Source organism: Sceloporus occidentalis, unplaced genomic scaffold, assembly GCF_023333645.1.
Source record: "Sceloporus occidentalis isolate IW3139 unplaced genomic scaffold, rSceOcc1.0.p SCAF_1, whole genome shotgun sequence".
In the NCBI taxonomy this organism is placed as follows: domain Eukaryota; kingdom Metazoa; phylum Chordata; class Lepidosauria; order Squamata; family Phrynosomatidae; genus Sceloporus; species Sceloporus occidentalis.
In genome coordinates this window covers 136,018,145-136,036,989 of record NW_028316981.1, presented here as the reverse complement: position 1 = coordinate 136,036,989, position 18,845 = coordinate 136,018,145, and the positions used below count along the sequence as shown (strand labels likewise).

The 18,845-nt window shown below is 40.7% G+C and overlaps 1 protein-coding gene across 14 annotated transcripts in view; it reads left to right on the top strand.

Moving 5' to 3' along the window:
• The window catches only part of MBTD1 (mbt domain containing 1), a 67,774-nt gene that overhangs the window by 34,303 nt on the left and 14,626 nt on the right, over positions 1–18,845 (top strand). For 6 of the 14 annotated variants that reach the window (XR_016282292.1, XR_016282289.1, XM_089537604.1 and 3 more), the window contains exons 13-16: positions 6,708–6,790; positions 8,118–8,356; positions 9,963–10,045; positions 17,661–17,852. Coding sequence is in view for 12 of the 14 variants with exons in the window: in XM_089537604.1 (XP_089393730.1) it covers positions 6,708–6,790; positions 8,118–8,356; positions 9,963–10,045; positions 17,661–17,852 (597 nt within the window). In the remaining 2 variants the exon portion in view is untranslated. Of the gene's footprint in view, positions 1–6,707; positions 6,791–8,117; positions 8,357–9,962; positions 10,046–17,643; positions 17,853–18,845 lie in introns of those variants that run through there. The other 8 variants (XM_089537656.1, XM_089537693.1, XM_089537683.1 and 5 more) reach the window with 4 other exon arrangements.

Below are 18,845 nucleotides of genomic sequence, written 5' to 3'. Positions count from 1 at the left end.
CTTCTTTGTGGTCTCTGTGCCTCACACAATAGGCTTTGCGCCTACGCAGAGTTCCCATTTGGAAGCTGAAAAGGTGGGCATACCCATCTAGCTCCACCTTCAGTTTCCTTTCATCCACCGCAAGAGAAACCCTCCCTTCGGATTGCTCCTTAGCTGAGTAGCCTTGTGTACAGTAGATCGCTCTTTTTTGTGAATTTTTATTTTTCTATTTGAGTACACTCATCCCTCCATATTAGTGGCTTTGATATTTGCAGATTTGGTTATTCACGGTTTTGATTAATATGTTCTCTCTAGGAATATCTAGGTCCTCCACACAACTCTATGGTCAACTTTGACTAAAAGTTGCACTGAAAGACCTAGAGATTCCTAGAGAGAATACTTTCTACTAGGCATTTGTAGCTCCTCCAGTGCAGTTCTATGATCAGTGTCTGTTGGATGATGCACTGGAGGACCTAGTGATTCCTAGAGAGGCATCCTCTCAGGTTAAAAACATGGTGTTTTTGTTATTTGCAGTTTTTCCATATTCACAGGGGTCTTGTGCCCCTAACCCTAGTGAATATGGAGGGACAAGTGTATTTCTCTTGCAGAGCTTTGAAGCAAGTCTTTTTTTTTTTTTTGTCTATTTTCTTCCCGGACAGGTACCTCGCTTCTAGGCCTCCTATGGCCTCCAAGTCTTTGTTTAAGCTCTGCGTTGATTGTAATCGTAAGGTCACTAAAGGACATTCTAAATGCCTTTTCTGCTTGTGTAAGGGCCACGTCTCCGAGCGTTGTCCCATCTCCCACTCCTTCACCAATGCAACACTTTGCAACAGAGCCCAACACTTAAAACTTTTTTGATGGGAACGCTACCTCTCAGTTACCGAAAAATCCTCTTCTTAGACTGATCTTCTGGCTTTGATACTTATCTCCAAACTTCCAAGGATCTCTAAAATCTCCAAGACATCGACTCAGGCATTGACGTCAGGCTTGATGTAGAATCCCTTGACCCTTTGGAGTGCCTGTGTTAACACCGAGGCCCTTGACACCGAGCACACTGGAACCTGCTCCCTCTGTGTCACTGGCTACGCCATCTACTGCCCAGTCTCTTCCACACAGGCAAAGCAACCTCACAAGACCAAGAAGAGGCCTGACGTCACAAGTGACCATGACGCTGAGAAGTCTAAAACAAAGCACAAGTCTAAGGCACCCATTCCGCCTACTAATTCTTCAGCCTCAATGCTGCCTCGACAGCAGCAACAGCACTGGAGACTACTATGGCTTTTTTGCTACAAGTTTCAATTTTCATTTATTACGGCACACAGCCAGCAAGTTTCAATACCATTGCCAGCTTTACAGCTCCTCATCTTAGTCAGTGTTGACATTGGGGGTTTCAACCTCAGCATCTTTGAGTGCTCCATTACCACCTGGCTTGGCACTCACTCCATCTTTGCCACCAATGGTGTCTCCACTGCCACCGGTTCCGGTCTCGGTTCTGTCGCAGATATTTGCCACTCCAGCTTCGGCTTATAGGCTTTCTGTATTGCCTTCAGCTCCTCAGTACCGTGATATGTCCCAGCTTGATTTCACAGATCTCCAACACCATCAAGAGATCAAGTTGAGTTGTCAGTGACTTCTTCTCAATACTACTATCGAGACTTGCCTTATACCTCGGCATCATATATTGGTCGATATTGAGCTAAAGAATACTGGAGAGAACGCCCTTCCTCCTACCGGTCTTACTCTCCAACTTACAGGAATCGTTATCACCATAGGGAGCCATACTGCGAGTCTGCCTCTCGATAACGAATTCAATCTTGATCCTGATATCCACACCGTGTTCAGGAGTATGATACCACCGGAGTGCCTTCACCTTTGCCTCGCAATACTGCTACAGTCTCTCGACCTCTTGCATCTCCAGTTGAATCGATGCTAACAGCTCAGATTCCACTGTTGACATCGATCATGACACCTATCTCTGCCATCATCCCAATTGTGTCTTCAGTGTCAATGTCTCAATCTATGCCTTTTGCTGCTGTTACACAGGTGCCTCAATTTATTACACTCTCCATCCCTCAGCAACCTACTGAGGAATCTGCTTATGACACGGAAATGTCACCAGCTTCGCCTTCTCCTGTTATTGCATCTCCTCAGGAAGAAGTTGAAGATACCACACCTCAATCCCCAAATGAGGATGTTCTGCCCTTTCTAATTATTCTAGCCCTCATTCTGTGGCCTCTACACAATACAGGGGTTCCTCTCAGCAGTCTTCTAGGAGGCCCTACAGACAGTGCTATCCTCAACAACAAAGTCCTCATCCTCCAAATCACACTTTTAATGGATCTATCAGGATCTTGTCTGATTCTTTTAAATTCTCCACTGCCATCCCATCATTTTTCCAAACTTCGCTTTTACGACAACTGGCATCGAATTACCACAGATACCTGGATATTTACCATTGTACATTTGGGTTACGACATAGAGTTTACAAGTACTCCATCTCTAGGCATCTTTCATTCTACCCCGTCTTCCCTCCGCTCCAAGAGGAGGTCTCCTCCCTTCTCGTTAAAGGTGCCATTCAATGCATCCCACACAGATGCAAAATGGACAGTTGTTTCTCCAGATATTTCATGGTGCCAAAGAGGGACTTCTCCTTATACTCAATCTAAGTGGTGTCAACCACTACATCATGTCATGCAAGTTCAAGATGGTGACCCTCCAGTCCATCCTCCCTTTCCTCCATCAAGGTGATTGGATTGCATCAGTTGACCTGAAAGATGCTTACTTTCACATCACCATCAGACCTCAGCACCGCAAGTTTCTCCATTTTGCTGTTGATGGAGATCTCTATCAATATACCATCCTACCCTTTGGCTTTGCCACCCTGCGCCACCCTGCCCCCCCCCCCCCCCCCCCGTGTCTTTACAAAATGCATGGCAGTGGTTATCTCTCGCCTTCATGTCCAGGGAATCAAGTTTTTTTCTTATTTGGACGATTGGTTGCTGGTGTCGTCCTCTCATGCACAGTTGTCCCGAGATGTCCACACCACACTCTCTCTTCGCAGACTTCGACCTGATGATCAACCACTCCAAGTCCGTCTTGGAACCGGTGAAGATGATTGAGTATATAGGCATGTCTCTGGACTCTGTTATGGCTCATGCCTACCTACCCACCAGAATGGCAGAAAGCCTTTGGACTCATCTTCGCTTTGTTCTCTCTATGGATTGTCCTACAGCAAGGGACATTCAACAGCTTCTAGGCCTCATGACCTCCATCACAGTTGTGACCCACGTGGCACACCTAAGATTCTGGCCCCTGAAGGAATGGTTTCTCTCTGTGTTTGACCACCTCAATGACAGGCAGTCCAAGAGGCTGACACTCCCTCAACATGTTCGTGCCTCTCTTCAGTGATGGTTCCTCCCCGAGAACATTCTCAGGGGATGCCCTTTCAACCTCTGGAACCTTCCAGAATGGGGAGCTCATTGCAGAGACCTCTGTGTACAAGGCCGCTGGTCCCTGTCGGAATGGAAATGCGCATTATTGCCTTGTAGCTCTTGGCTGTCATTAAAGCCTTTCAGGCTTTCGAAAATCACCACCTCCACAGGGTCGTCCAGGTGATAACAGACAATACTACCATGGTCTGTTATATTAACAAACAGGGACAAATTCACTCCCCTGTTCTTCATCTTGCTCAACAGCTCTGGATGTGGTGCCGTCAACGTTCCATTCACCCGGTGGCAGTTCATCTGGCAGGCAAGGACAATGTCTTTGCAGACTCCCTCAGCAGGGACAGGGTCCTTCAGCATGAATGGACCTTGTCGCCAGAAACTTTCCCTCATTCCTTCACATTGGGGAACACCCTCTTTGGACCTTTTTGCCACTCCGGGCAATACACAGTATCGAATGTTCTGCACCAGAGCAGGCTGAGGGATAGGTTCCCTAGGAAAAGTCTTCCTTCTCAATTCTTCACCCAGACCTGTGCAGCTTCCACATGACGGCATGGAGGATCTGGCCTTGACCTCTTCAGAACTTCTCAGGGTCCTCTCAGCTTCCTGAAAGGACTCCACTAAGCGGTCTTACTCTTACAAATGGAAGTGCTTTTGTGCATTTGCTGATGCTAGAGCTGAGCCGTGCTTGCCGGTTCAACTCTGTATGGCCTTACACTTCCTGCTGCACCAGCATGGTCAAGGGCTATCCTTCTCATCTCTCGAAGCGTATCTGTCAGCTATTGTAGCCAACCAGCCCTCTGATTCGCTATCTGCTAAGCTCTTCACCTGGCCTACCTTGAAAAGGTTTTTCAAGGGTCTACACCATCTTTACCCTCTGTTGCCCCTGCTGACTCCTGCATGGTCACTCTGACTGGTGCTTACGCATCTTACCAGGCCTCCCTTTGAACCTTTGGGTTTGACCTCCTTGAGGTTGCTTATGCTAAAAGTGGCATTCCTCGTGGCCATAATGTCAGCCAGAAGGTCTTCCGAGCTGACAGCATTGCACTAGGATGAACCTTTTCTAATTTTTCACAAAGAGAAAGTGGTCCTCAGGCCGGACATTTCCTTTCTACATAAGGTAGTATCCCTTTTCCACCTTTCTCAAGACATTGTGCTGTCCACTTTCTATCTAGACCCTTCCACACATCTGTAAAAGACTATGCATACACTTGATGTTCACCATGCTTTGGCATTTTATGTTCAACATTCTGCTGAGTTCAGGTTGACCACTTGTTTGTTTGTTATGGTGGTGCTAGGAAAAACCACCCTGTTTCCTCTCAAAGGTTTTCAAGGTGGATTACCCAGACTATTTTGCTAGCTTATGAACTTGCCAAACACCCTCCTCCTGCTGGTGTGCGCCCACACTCAACCAGGGCTGTCTCCTCATCTGCTGCCTTCCTCAGGGGCATCGCTTTACCTGATGTCCACAAGGTGGCCACGTGGTCTCAACATTCCACGTTTGTCCAGCATTACCGGCTTGATTCCAAGTCTCGTTGGGATGCCAGTTTTGAACATGCTGTTCTTTCTTCATTTCTGCAGTGGCCTTCTCACCTGCCAAAGGTAAGCTTTTTTGTCACCCCATTGTATGAGGCACAGAGACCATGAAGAAGAAGAAGAAGAAGAAGAAGAAGAAGAGGTTGCTTACCTGTAACTGTGGCTCTTTGAGTGGTCATCTCTGCCCTCACACAAACCCGCCCTACCTCCCCTCAGTCAGGTCCCTGCTAATTTTTTGTGGTGGACTTGAACCGAAGGCGGATCTAGTTGGCAAGATTGGTCATGCTCAGTACACGGGAGTTGGTGGGGCCTCCCGCTGATCTACTCAGGTTTTCAGCTTCCTAATGGGAACTCTGCGCAGGCACAAACCCTATTGTGTGAGGTCACAGATGACCACTTGAAGAACCACAGTTAGAGGTAAGCAATCTGTTCATTCTGAACCAGTTAGAGTTTCCGGACTTGGTACAAAGGTAGGCCAATGTAGAGCACATTGCAGAAGTCTAGCCTTGGGGTTACCAGAGTGTGCATTACTATCTTTAGGTCCTCAAATTCTAGGAAGGTGTGTTCTTGGTCCAAAAGAGACTGTTTTTGAAACTCAAAACATGGTGAAAATGTCCCCTTACAACATGTTAAAACAGCATGTTAAAATGCAAGACGCAATTAAAAAAGGAAGCACACAAAGCACACAATAATATGAAACCATTAAAATACACTCATATAAGTAGATTCTTAAAAAGTTATAATTTAAAATTGACTGGATAGACCTGCCAGCAGGGATGTGTCTTTAATGTGTACAACATGTTGTAGACGTTTGTGAGCAAAACCTTTTAGATTTTTGGGGGGTTGGGAACAGGTACAGCCCTCTAAGATCACTTTGGAGGCTAATGCAGCTTCCTAGCCTTCAACAGTTGACCACTCCTGGTACAGTGGATATCTGCCAGTTTTTAATAAGAGAGGAACATTTGACCTGAAACTTACCTCCTCCTCTTTTTCTCAGTAAACAGTCTCTCTTTGCCACCCTAGAGGGACTAAGCTTGCTTAGATTCAGATAGCTTGTTTCACTCACAAATGCAAACCTGTGAGAAGATACTGAAGACTGAAATACTCCCCATATTTATAGCACACATAATAAGTACAATTTAAAGCTGAGGAAAGTAGGCAGAATCTTAAGCACTGGCAATATGTTTAGAATTATTCTCATAGCTATGTTCTATTTTATATATTTATTCAAGGTGAATCCTGATAGGCAGCTCATATTTTTTTTTGGTTAGGAAACAAACTGCTTGTTTGTTAGAAACAAAATGATGCTAACTTGTTAATATTTCAGAACTAATCATGTACATAGTCTGAAACTTTGTGCAGTGTTGTGCATATAGGCTGGAGCCCCCAAACAGCTGCTGAAGAACAATCAGAAATTTCTGAATAGCAACATTTTGATAAATTGACATCTCAGTGGGTGATCATCGTTACTTGTTGTGTGTGAAGTTGCGGTTCTTTTACATATACTGATGGTTCTGTGAAGGGGCTGTACATCTGTGACAGAGCAGAGAACTTAAGATTATGGGGCAGTTATATAAATATTGTAAGAGATATATATTTAAATTGTTCAGTTGTTTAAGGAAATGTACAACTCACCCTACTGTTACCACAGTGGTTAGTTAGAACAAGTATGTGTTTATATATTTATAGTGATTGATCAGAAAATATTTTTGAGATGTTACCAGTTACACTGAAAAAAATATATTACAGGTTATGCAAAGCTACCTTTCAAATGGTTTGACTACCTCAGGGAAACGGGTTCAGTAGCAGCTCCTGTGAAGCTCTTTAACAAGGTAAGTAGGTATACAGATCAGAATGATTTTTAACCTGTGCTTTGTATTCTTAATTACTTTGCTGACCCCAAAGATCTAGGAAATGTTATTTCTTTTGTGGTTGTTAGAGAAAGCGTCTTAAATGCTATCAGAAATGACATCTATTTTAACAATGACAGTGATTTTTTTATGGATTTAGTGTCTAGCTTTAAGACAATGAACTGTCATAGTGATTGAGGAAAGATAGGTGATGTCCTGCAGTTTCAGTGTGGTCCCTCTGTAATATGCTCCACTTAATAATGCTATCTGAATACTTTTGTTTGGAACAGAAATATTGTGGGTTTAATGTAATGGCTGTGCCATTTTGTGCTTCCATTTTGGGGCTTTTGAGGATGTGGAGCAGCAAAACTCAGACATGTAAGTTTCAGTAAGTCTTAGTTTTTGTAGACTTTAGGGCTGAAACAGATGGCCCTAAAGAGGCAGCATCATGCCGCCTAAACACCATGCTCAGATGCCATCCCCAACCTGGTTCTTACTGCCGGTCTGTTTTGCCCCTTAGTTAATTTTTCAAAAGAGAGTTTTAAAAACATTGTAAGATTGTTCCATTCTGACATACATACTTGAGTTTTCAAAAAACATTGCAATTTGGGGATACAGTATAGATTGTACATCAAGGAAGAGCCATGAGAGGTGGAAATACAGAATTATAGATAGTAGAATAAATATGTTGGAGAAAAATAAAGCACTTTCAGTATCTGTCATGAACAGAGGCTTGCCCTTGTCAAAAATGTAAAATATAACCCACTGTGTTTCCAGGTTAAGCTCTCTTTGAGACCCCGAACCCAGTAACCCCATCCAGATTGGGAGAAATGACATGAGTAACAGATTTGGGGAAATCCTGCATACAAATTAATTCCGTATGTTGCTTGGTCATGTGTAACTATTTACCTGGGATTGGCAGGGCAGAATTCCCAACAAGACAGAGAGAAGTAAATAAACTGGAAGTTCAGGATTACTTCAGGGCATAGAAGATATTATATTTTAAATACCAAAACAAAACTTTGATTGCTTTTTTGGGGTATTACAGGCTATGTGGCCATGTTCTAGAAGAGTTTATTCCTGATGTTTCACCAGCATCTGTGGCTGGCATCTTCAGAGAAGAAGAATTTATCTGAAGATGTCAGCCACAGATGCTGGTGAAACATCAGGAATAAACTCTTCTAGAACATGGCCACATAGCCCGAAAAACCTACAAAAAACTATGAATGCTGGCCATGAAAGCCTTCAACTTCACAAAGCTTTGATTTCATGCACAATGTAATGTGATTGTCTTGCTTCCCTATTCCAGGAAGTTCCAAACCATGGATTTCATGTCGCAATGAAACTGGAAGCTGTGGATCTCATGGAACCTCGTCTAGTATGTGTGGCCACTGTAACTCGCATTATCCACCGCCTGTTGAGGATACATTTTGACGGTTGGGAAGATGAATATGATCAGTGGGTGGATTGTGAATCTCCTGACCTCTATCCTGTAGGATGGTGTCAGCTAACTGGTTACCAACTACAGCCTCCTGCATCACCTAGTATGTAGAATATGTGTAGCTGAAATATATTAGATTCCTTATGGTGTTATTTATCTGTCTTCCAACAACTTTGTTTCCATTTTAAGAGTTTCATCCTCTTGTTAGGGACCCATCTGATATAAAAATAGAACCAGCCTTCTTTTAATACTTCAGAGGATGTGTCTAATTTGTCTTGTCTGTAGTTGACTAGTTTATACAAGTTTATACAAGTACTGCCCAGTTTTGTCTTCAATAGTTATTGATATTTGGAGGCAAAAGAGAGAGTAAATTGCTCTTAAACATAGTACAACTGAAGAAAAAGACAGATCTATGCAGTATAGACCACCCAAAGTATTCTCCTGTCACTGTGTTCCAAAGTTGTTCTGTATATATACAAGAGATCTTTGTCCCAGAATGAACAGGTGGCAAAATGTAAATGCTGGTTCATGGATTACTATGATCTTGGTTCAGAGGCATAGCAGTGCTAGGAACTTAGTGCATAGCAAAATAAAGCTACTTACTGCTCTCAATTTGAAGCCAAATTTGGGCTGCCTTCTGGTTTTATCACATGGCTTTTGCCCCGAAAACCGCCATCCGGGTACAGCCTGGCTCCAATACTGGTCCCTGAACTCACTTCAGCAGCCATTTTTGAATGTCGGGAACTTTCTGACTTTGAAAAATGGCCAACAAAATGAGTTCAGGGACCAGTATTGGGGCCGGGCTGTACCTGGATGGTGGTTTTGGGGGCAAAAGCCATGTGATAAAACCAGGGGGCATCCAAATTTGGCTTCAAATCGGAAGTGGTAAATTGCTTTATTTTGCTATGTGCTAAGCTCCTTAGTCTGGAATATCATTATGCAAAGAGATCTTGTAGTGCCTTTGTTACTAACTTCATGATGTTGGTGTTAGTGTTTGTATACATAAACTGGAATGTTGGTTTCTTTATTACTTCTTTGCCCACCTTCCCCCCCCCCCCCCCCGTATGCATTTCTTCTAGCTTACTTACTCTTTTGCTCTCATCTATCTTTAGATTTCTTATGTTTTATTTCTATGTGAATATTCTGTTGTGACTTCTGATTTGTATTTCCTCTTCCTCTTCACTGCAGTCTCTTAATGGTGTCTTTATATTGCTCCAGTCACACTAGCTATGTTAATAGCTAAGTAGAAAAGATTGTTTTGCTTACACACTGTTACGTTCCCACACAAAGGTGTTAAAATGGCTTAGATTCATCTAATAAGGTACATGTATAGTAAAATAATTCTGTATATAAAAGCTTTCATTTTTGCTTGACTGCTTGGGTGAAGCAAAAGTAAAAGTAACTCTGAAAGGTTGTCCCCCATTTAACATTTCTTTATTCCAGACTGAATTGTTTGGGTTCCTCTCTGGTTAGAGACACCTGTCATCAAACATAGAGCCTAATTATGCTTAATTAAAAACCATTGGGAGTCTGCAGTTTTAGTGAGCACAATGTAATGTATTTCCAGGAGGGCTTTTGGAACAGAGGGTACTTCGTCCATAAAAGTTTTTGTTATATCTGTGTGAAGTGTAGTTCCTTATTCAGGTTACTCTGAGGTATATTGTGCCCCACAAAATGGTATTAAACCAGAATTTTCTTTTTTAAAACATGTATTTCAGCATCAAGAGATAGCCAGTCAAGTTCATCAAAGCAGAAGAAAAAGTCTAAGTCACAACAGTATAAAGGACACAAGAAAAGTGGGTAACAAACATATTTGTTTTTACCATCCTATGAGAAATGTGTGGCATTTTCTGTTAGGAAGTGTTGTGATTCATGCTTTTCAATGAAATGTTTTCAAGCTTGAAAATAGATAATGTCATAAGGAGAGCTCTTTATAAGATGAGAAATGTATTGTGAAGTGCAGTATGTTTCATTCTGAAAGATTTTAGCAAACCGTGTGGAGATTTCTACTTAATTAATATTTGGTTGGTTAGATACTTACATACAAACATCTTTATTTCCAGAATTATGAAGGTGGGAGTAGTTTGAGATAGTGCCAACATTTTACATGGTGCTTTATAAGTAAAAGAACAACAAAACTGTTCCCTTCCCTCAGGCTTACAATTTTAAAACATGACACAAAAGGAAAAGGGGATGGCAGTGTGGAAAGGGATCACATCCAGCAGATACTGCCTCTTCTTCTCTCCCTCCAAGGTCACAACCATGGCAGTTGGCATGGAGGGAGGGCCTTTAATATGCTTCTAGTCCTAGGCATGATGGAGCTGTACCTGCCAGTGTCTTCTTCAATAAGATAACTTGGGTAATATATTTCATTGAGTTTCCCTTCTCACATAGCTACAAATTCATGCTGCCTTTTCAGCTTCATACAGAACAGACCAAGTTGGGGAATGATCAGTTGTAATGAGACTGACAAATTAGAGTAGGCATAGAAATTCTAGCTTTAAGAAAGGATCTTTTTGAAGCTGGAATTTAGAATATCTTGAATGTTTTCTTGGCTGCTGTCTTTATTTTGTCATCCTTTATATTATTGCCCCTTTTAACTTTCATACAAAAATGGAATTTTAAGAGAAAGTTAAAGAGGGAAATAAGATTAAATGTATGAATTAATATCAGTGGAAGGTTGGAAGAATATTAAAAAGATTCCTTTGCTTAGGAAGAATTTTAATTGGTACAGTCCCCCTTACCTAGAATTCTGAAATCTGAAATATTCCCAAAAACTCAATTTTTTTTCCTGGTGAGTTGACATAGTGTCAGGGAGCCAGTGTGGCATAGTGGTTTGAGCATTAGACTACAACTCAGGAGGCCAGGATTTGAATCCCAGCTCAGCCATGAAACCTACTGGGTGACCTTGGGCAAGTTACCTGCTCTCAGTCCCAGGGGAAGGCAGTGGCAAACCTCCTCTGGAACAGTCTTGCGAAGAAAGTCCCATGATAGGTTCTCCATAAGTTAGAAATAACTTGAAGGCAAACAACACACACAGCTGAGATAGTGACACCTTTGCTTTCAGGTGGTTCAGTGTACACAAATTTTGTTTCATGCAGTTTCTTGGCAAAAATTATTTAAAATATGATTTGGGTCCCATCTCTAAGGTATCACATTATGTACAATTATGTAAATATGGGTATTCCAAAATCCAAAATAACATACAATAAAATAATAATAATCCAAAATCAAAAGCTTTTCTGATCCCAAGCATTTCAAACAGAGGCTCAATCTGTACCATATATTTTGTAGACTGCCTTGAGTCCAAGTTCTGAAAATAAGGACAGGCTATAAATATTATAATAATATTGTTACTGATAATAATTGATTCCTAGCTTCTTGGAATTAATGGCTGTCCAAAATTTAAATTAGTAACATCTTGTAGACTGTGAAATTGAGAAATAATAATAGAGATCATAATTTAAAATCCAGTTTTTGAATAGGCCCACATCAGGTTCTCTTAATGGCTAAATCTTCATGGCATATTAAAATCTAATTTTAAGCTGCATTGGTTATATTGGCCTTAATCCTGTTGGGAACACTATACTGGTGTAAAAATAGTTATGCAAGTAGTTGTGGTTTCTACCAGGTTGTGTAAGTGTGATCTGTAGTACAGCCAGTGTGCTTGTAAATGAACACACAGCCTTCTCTCTCGTTTTTGTCTTGGTGGATAGGAAACTAATTAACCATTGGGCACCAGGAGAGCTCAAAATTGCAGTGCCTGTTGCAGAATTGTGAGATCTACTGTAACCACAGAGGCATATATTTACATAACACTAAAAGTATATAGGATCTTGGCCTTTGAATGAAAGTCTTGTTAAATAAATTTTTGTCTTTTTTGCTTCTGAAATAGGATCCACTGGGTTTGGACATTTAATTCCTCAGTTAATAAACCATAGTTCAGCAGCCAAGAATGAGTGCCATTAATAAAGAATAAAGATCATGTGCTGACTCATTACCTCTTGGCTTCTCCTGCCCTATGTGTTTAGATCTTAATTAAATTATATACATTGTTACGCACAGCAGGGAGTTGCAGTTCAGTTTATTGACCTGGATATTGAGCCACATACTGAAGTTGTTTTAAGATCCTGGTTGGCAAATTGATATTAAATCACAGTTCCTCACTGTGAAAATATCAACTAGTTAAGCCGTAATTACGAAAAGAGAATACAAGTGAAAGGAGGTGAGTCACTAAGGTATTCCCAGTTGCCCATTTTTGGTTGCTAAGCTATCATTGAGCAAGCTGAGAACTGAATGATTCAAGAATTATTTTAAGTGACACTTCAACCTTAAGTTTGTGTAAAACTGTAGGCGAATCCAAATTGACTCTGAATTTATTACACATTTCTTAAGAAAGCTTTGTGACTGGGCATGGATTAAAAATGAAAGCTAGATATAAAGCTCTTGGCAATAATAGGCACATAAATACACCAGTTTTCTCTAGTGTTATCATCAGACACGTTGAAAGGCACTTGCACTAGAGAATATCTAGTTTGCTTATATTAAAACAAAAAGAGAGAGGGAGAGAGCATCTTTTGTAGGTAGTATTGGCTGGAGGTGACCTACATTCGCATAACTTGGGAGTTTTTTGAACGCATGTGCTTTAAGTTGTTTGCTCAAGGAGGTATTCTTCTTGTGCAGTGGCTCCCCTCCCTGCACAAGGGAGATTCACAACATCAGTGTGTATTTCCATGGCCACTTGATGGCAAAGGAAGACTAGCACAGCCATTTAGTGACAGTGAGAGGGGCAGGGCTACCTAGGCAGTGTTCATCTGCAGAATAGCAGCTGGATGCTCTCTTGCTCTCCCTTGGCCACAAAATGTCAAGGGCTTGCAGAGCCACCAAGAATGTGCCCTGTGTCACAGAGAGGGAGAAGGGGTGGAAAGAAGGTCTATCTTAAGTGCAACCACTGAGTATTATGTTGTGCAAACGTGATATAGGATCATTTCTATTAACTGCAACATATTCTATTTCTTTATTGAGGAAGAAAGGCTGTGAATTATTCTTTATGCTTCATCAGCATTTGCTAAATCTTGACAGTCATTACAATATCTAACATAAGAAAATAGTAATTAATGTTATGTACATTTATTATCATTTAAAAATACATTGTAGTGATGCACTGCAAAAATTATGGCCCCACTGTGTCACGTATACACCCAAAGGCTTTTGAGTACTACAGCAGGGAGAATGGAAAGAAGTTCTGTTGCTCTGATACTTTTGCACTACCATCATATTTGAATTAGTTAATAATGTCTCATAAGCACTCTCTAGATAATTAGTGTAGCTTTTTAAACTTGGATGGGTAACTTTGGCTGTGGGCAACATCAGTTCAAAAGTAAGGAAGAAATTTCCAAAATTAGAGGAAAAACCAGATGCCTTTGAATTTGATTTGGGTTTTTTCCCCCTAGACCTTTGCCCAGCTATTAAAATGCAAAAGCTATTGCTTTTCAAGGCTTCCAGAAATGACAAAACCTCATTTTAAAATCAACGCACAGGGTACGAACTGCAAAGGAAGGCCTTGAGACTGCACTGGGTACACTTTGTCCATTTGTATTCTAAAAGATGGGTTGTTAGGAGAAACATTCCTGACTTTAAAATCTCCCCAACAGAGTGCATTCATCAACTTAGAAAGTAATAGATTTTTTTTTATAGTCTTTTGTTGGTTGTTCAGGCTATGTGGCCATGTTCCAGAAAAGATTCTTCCTGACGTTTCGCCAGCATCTGTGGCTGGCATCTTCAGAGAATGCTTAGCCTGGAAAAATTGGGTGTATATATACTGTGTGAGCCTGGGAATGCAGGAGTAATTTGAATGTGTATTGTTCTGTGCTGATGGCTGGCCTCAGGCTGGGAGGCTACTGCAAACGAGAATTAATGTCTGCTAATTGGTGATCATTATCTGCTGGGAAAGCCCCTGACTCTGAATGGTTTCCCATTTGCATTTGCTGAGTCCTTATTTTGCTGTTCCTCGGGACTGGTAGCCAAATTTTGTTCACTTTAAGGGTTTCTTCTTTCCGGTTGAAATTGTCCAGGTGTTTGTGGATTTCAGTGGCTTCCCTGTGCATCCTGACATGGTAGTGGTTGGCATGGTCCAGAACTTCAGTGTTTTCAAACAGTACTTTATGCCCAGGATGGTTAGTGGCATGTTCTGCTACTGCTGATTTTTCTGGCTGGCCCAGTCTGCAGTGCCTCTCGTGTTCCTTGATTCTCATTTGCACGCTGCGTTTGGTGGTCCCTATGTAGACCTGTCCGCAGCTGCATGGTATGCGGTAAACTCCTGCGGCTGTGAGCAGGTCTCTCTGGTCCTTGGCTGAGCAAAGATTTTTTTCTTCATCTGAGGGATATTGTCACTGGGAAACAATCTTCCTTCAGTATATTTGAAGAACAAGATAGGGAACCTTTTTGTTAATTTGATATAGATGTAAATAATATTGATGACTCCACACACATCACTTTTAAAATTGATCAAAAGTTCACCAGGCCAGAATTTTGGTATCTCTTTTTTAAACACTAGAATATGAGTTACTAAGAAGTGGCATGCAAATAGTGCTTTTTACTCTGCAGTAGATGACCCTAATAAAAATTTACATACTTTATAGCAATTATTGGTAAGAGCTTACATAATAAGAATTTTGGTGAAAGAGGCAGTGTTTGCAAGGAACCTCTGTAACAAGGACATTGGCTACAATAAGTGTGCAGACTGTTTGCAACTTGTGAACTGAAGGAATGTTCTCTGGGTGGTCAAATATGTTTCCAGTTATGGGCAACTGATGTTGTCTTCACCACATTGCACTCCACTACTTCATAATAATCTAGAAAACATTGGCATTACACCTCAGATTAGAATCCTGTGTTTCTGCTTTTCTGAAGAGAGACTAAGAGCCGGAACAGACCAGCATAAAAAGCCAGTTGCAGCTTTTTTTTTTTGGCCAGCAAAAAGGTGGATTGGGGCCATGATGTGCGGTTGCTGCAGCCCCAGTCTGGCTTTCTCAGAGGCGGCTTCAAGCCACCCCTGCAGAGTAGTCTGTTTTGCCGCAAAGTTCATCCACTTTAGTTCTATTTCAGCTGCTGGCATGCTAATAAAAAAATATCCAGTTTTTTCTAAAAGATGTATCAATTTTTGTAACCTTTTAACAGACTTCTTATAGTTTGAAAATACGTTTTTTAAAAATGTTAATAGTATGTAAGGTTTTTCTGAAAATGTCAGCCACAGATGCTGCTGAAGCGTCAGGAATAAACTCTTCTAGAACATAGTCACATAGCCCGAAACCCCCCCCCCCCAAAAAAAAAACACCTATGGATGCTGGCCATGAAAGTCTTCACAATATGTAAGGTATTTCATATATATGAATATAATGTTCTGTGAGATTAATTCTCATATCCATTAATAGGTAATTACTTGGCAAGGCATGCACAAATCCTACTGTTTGGATTTTGGAATTAGGAAAGTTTATCGTACCAAAGACCTAAGCACCAATTGAGTAGATTCATCACCTATATATGTGAAGCACAGAGAGTTAAAAAAAAAAGCAGATTACTTGCCTATAACTGACATGCTTTGAGGGGTGATCTGTGTATTCACACAACTTGCTTGTCCTCGTTTGGTGACACATTTGTGGTATACTCGTTGCCACAATAAAAAGCTGGTAATAAGCTGAAGAGGTGGTGCCTCTTAGGAATGCACATAAGGAAGGGAGCAGGGTGACTACCAAAATCTCAGATATCTGAAAGGTCCCAAAGGATGATACTGTACTTTGGAAATCCATGTGTATGTATTCACAGATGACCACTGAAAGAATACCAGTTATGGGTAAGCAAACTATCTTTCTCACTTCTTTCTACTTCTCAGATCTCCATAATATATAGTCTGGTATATGTCTCACTAATATCTTCTTGTACCCTAGTTCATCAGAAACAGTTGGTAATTCTAATAACCAAAGTCTCTCGTGTTGCACTTAACAGAAGATTGGTAAATTTATGTCTGTTACAAGATGAATTAGATGAAGTGTGATAGGTTCAGGATTTCCAAAATGCATGGTGCTTGATTATGCTGACATCAAGAAACAAGTATACCATGAGAATATTTTGTGTTTCAATGCTGTTATTAAGCAAGACCCATCACTTACAGGATGAACAGGAAAACTTCCAGGAGCTGGAAAGCAGATATTTTGTTTTTTGGGATACTCTGTTCACTTGGCTCAGAAGGCAGAACTGACCTGTTGCTTAGGTTATGAGGAAGTATCTTACAGGTTGATCCTGTCCTTCTGCTTATTAAAGACTAGAGTCCTCTTCAAGCATTACTCACTCTACTTTCTTGAATAGAGGAGCAGGGGTGCCCCTAGCACCCACCTTCCCAGTTGACACATTCCTTGTGTAGAAAGTGATGCAACTCGAGAGGAGTTTCTGTTTGTATGTAGGCTTTTCATGAAAGCAAGATATATGCTCCTCAGCTGAGTGTATTTCTCAGTTCAATTCTCTATCAGTCTCTGGAAGAGTTATGCTTTCTCACCTCCTGCTTTATTAAGCTTATGGATAGTATTCTTAATCACTACTGTTCCCCAAGCTCTTTTCTACAAAGAACACTTCTGCAAAGGAATCCTGTGGTAGAATTGCTGCTGCATATTTTAATTTGGATACTCATTTGTGATATAGAAAATGTTGCCTTCCAAAGTCAATAATTTTATTAGTCCTGCCTTCTGAGTTGGGTTGGAGGGTGGGCATTCTGTAGAGCAAATGCCCTATCCTTTACTGAAACATGAATTGACAGGTAGGCTTTTCACTTACACATGAGGTGCTTGGTAAAAACAGCTTGAGTATTTTTATGGTTTTGAAAGCAGTTGCCCCTTGATTCCTTGGTGATGGCTTCACATATTTTAAACAGAGTAATTTTTGAAGCTAGTCAAGAGGTTACTCGTTGCTCTAAGAAACATGTGTTTATAGATATAACAAGGGCATACTCTGCTCAGTAAATCATCAATTGGTTTAGCACAGAAATTGTTCAGTGTGTTTTAAATGGCTACAGAGGGAAAGAAATCAGAAAGTAGATGAACCACATACAATGTTCATATTCCACTAATTAAATTAATTTAAAGGTCATTTCTCCAGATTTTAATTCATTAATAGTTTGTAAGAGAGCTGTAAATTAAGGTGTTGTAGTAGAAGCCATGATTCATGGTTGAGCTGTTAGACACCAACTTTACTTTCAGAGTGTAAATTCTCTTGACATTAGTCAATGAAGATTTAGACATGCATAGAGTCCAATGAGTTAGATGTACACCAAGCAGAGACCTTTCCAGTGAGTGATTAGTCTTGAGTTCCTTAATGCACTTTTGATCTAAGTGTTTTAATTTAGTTTGACTTGATGTTTAGAGAGGAAGATACCAGTTGGGAAGAAGCCTGTCAGTATCTCGAGCGTCCCCATGACAGGTGCGGTACGGAGGAGCTTCTCTGGTGATGAAGAGTTGACTCCTCCTCAGTATCGAACCCTTCCAGCACAGACAGCCCCGGAGGCCTGCCAGCCTCCCAGGACTAGCAGAGAGTTCAGTCCCAGCCTCAAAACAGGTAATTAGTCATGGAAAAAAAAGTCTTATGATGAAGGGCAAAGTGGTTAGAGGAACAAGCATGGTGAGGCATGAAACATGCTGACTCACTGCCACTATCACTTCATCTTTTAAAAAGAAACAACATTCATTTCCTCTGAACCTTGCATCAGCCCATGAGCCCATCTCATTGAATTAACCATAAGTGTTCAGTCCCTGCTTTTTATGCTGTTTCAGAACTCAAATTCTTTTCAAAATAAAAAGCAAGAGATGCTTTTAGTGAAAAGAGGCTCAGTAGATTTCATTCACTATTAGCTTAAGTCTAGACATGATATCCAAAACGAAGATTAATTATTGCAGTCCTCACTAGCAGGAAAGTGCTTTTAGAAGATTTTTTTTTAAATATCAAAGCTTAGTATATTTTTATGCATTCAAATATTTATTAATTTTTTTAAAAAAATGAAAATAAATGAGAAATAGATCTATTCTCATATTAAATTATAGTTTAAATTTGTTTAGCTCTCCAATAGCCATGCTTGACAAACTGAACCAAAGAAAAATATCCCCAAGTAGCACTCCAGGATTGAGCATCATTTAAGATTGATAGAAACTGTGTAAGACTGATAGAAATCTCTTAAATGAGATAATTGGATGGTACACTGTACTCTCAAATTATTTAGTGTATATATGTAGTATACTCATCTAGTAGTCTAAAAATTTATTTCCAAAAATTGACCCCAAAATGCCAGGTTGACTTATTTATGAGTCACTATGGTAATGTGATAGCAGCTCTTTCAGAGTTACCCATGCAGTGCAGAGAGGAGTTTATTTCTCTCTGGAGCAAAGCAGAAAGAGTCCTGGGTGATTGATTGGTATTACTGTTTAAGAGTCTTCTCCTGCCCTGCACAGCTGGCTGAAATGAAAGCTGAACTGCTGAAGCAAAACGCTTCAATGAAAGACATTCTTGCCATATGCACACATACACACACTGAAGGAGCCTCCAAGTTTTACCCTC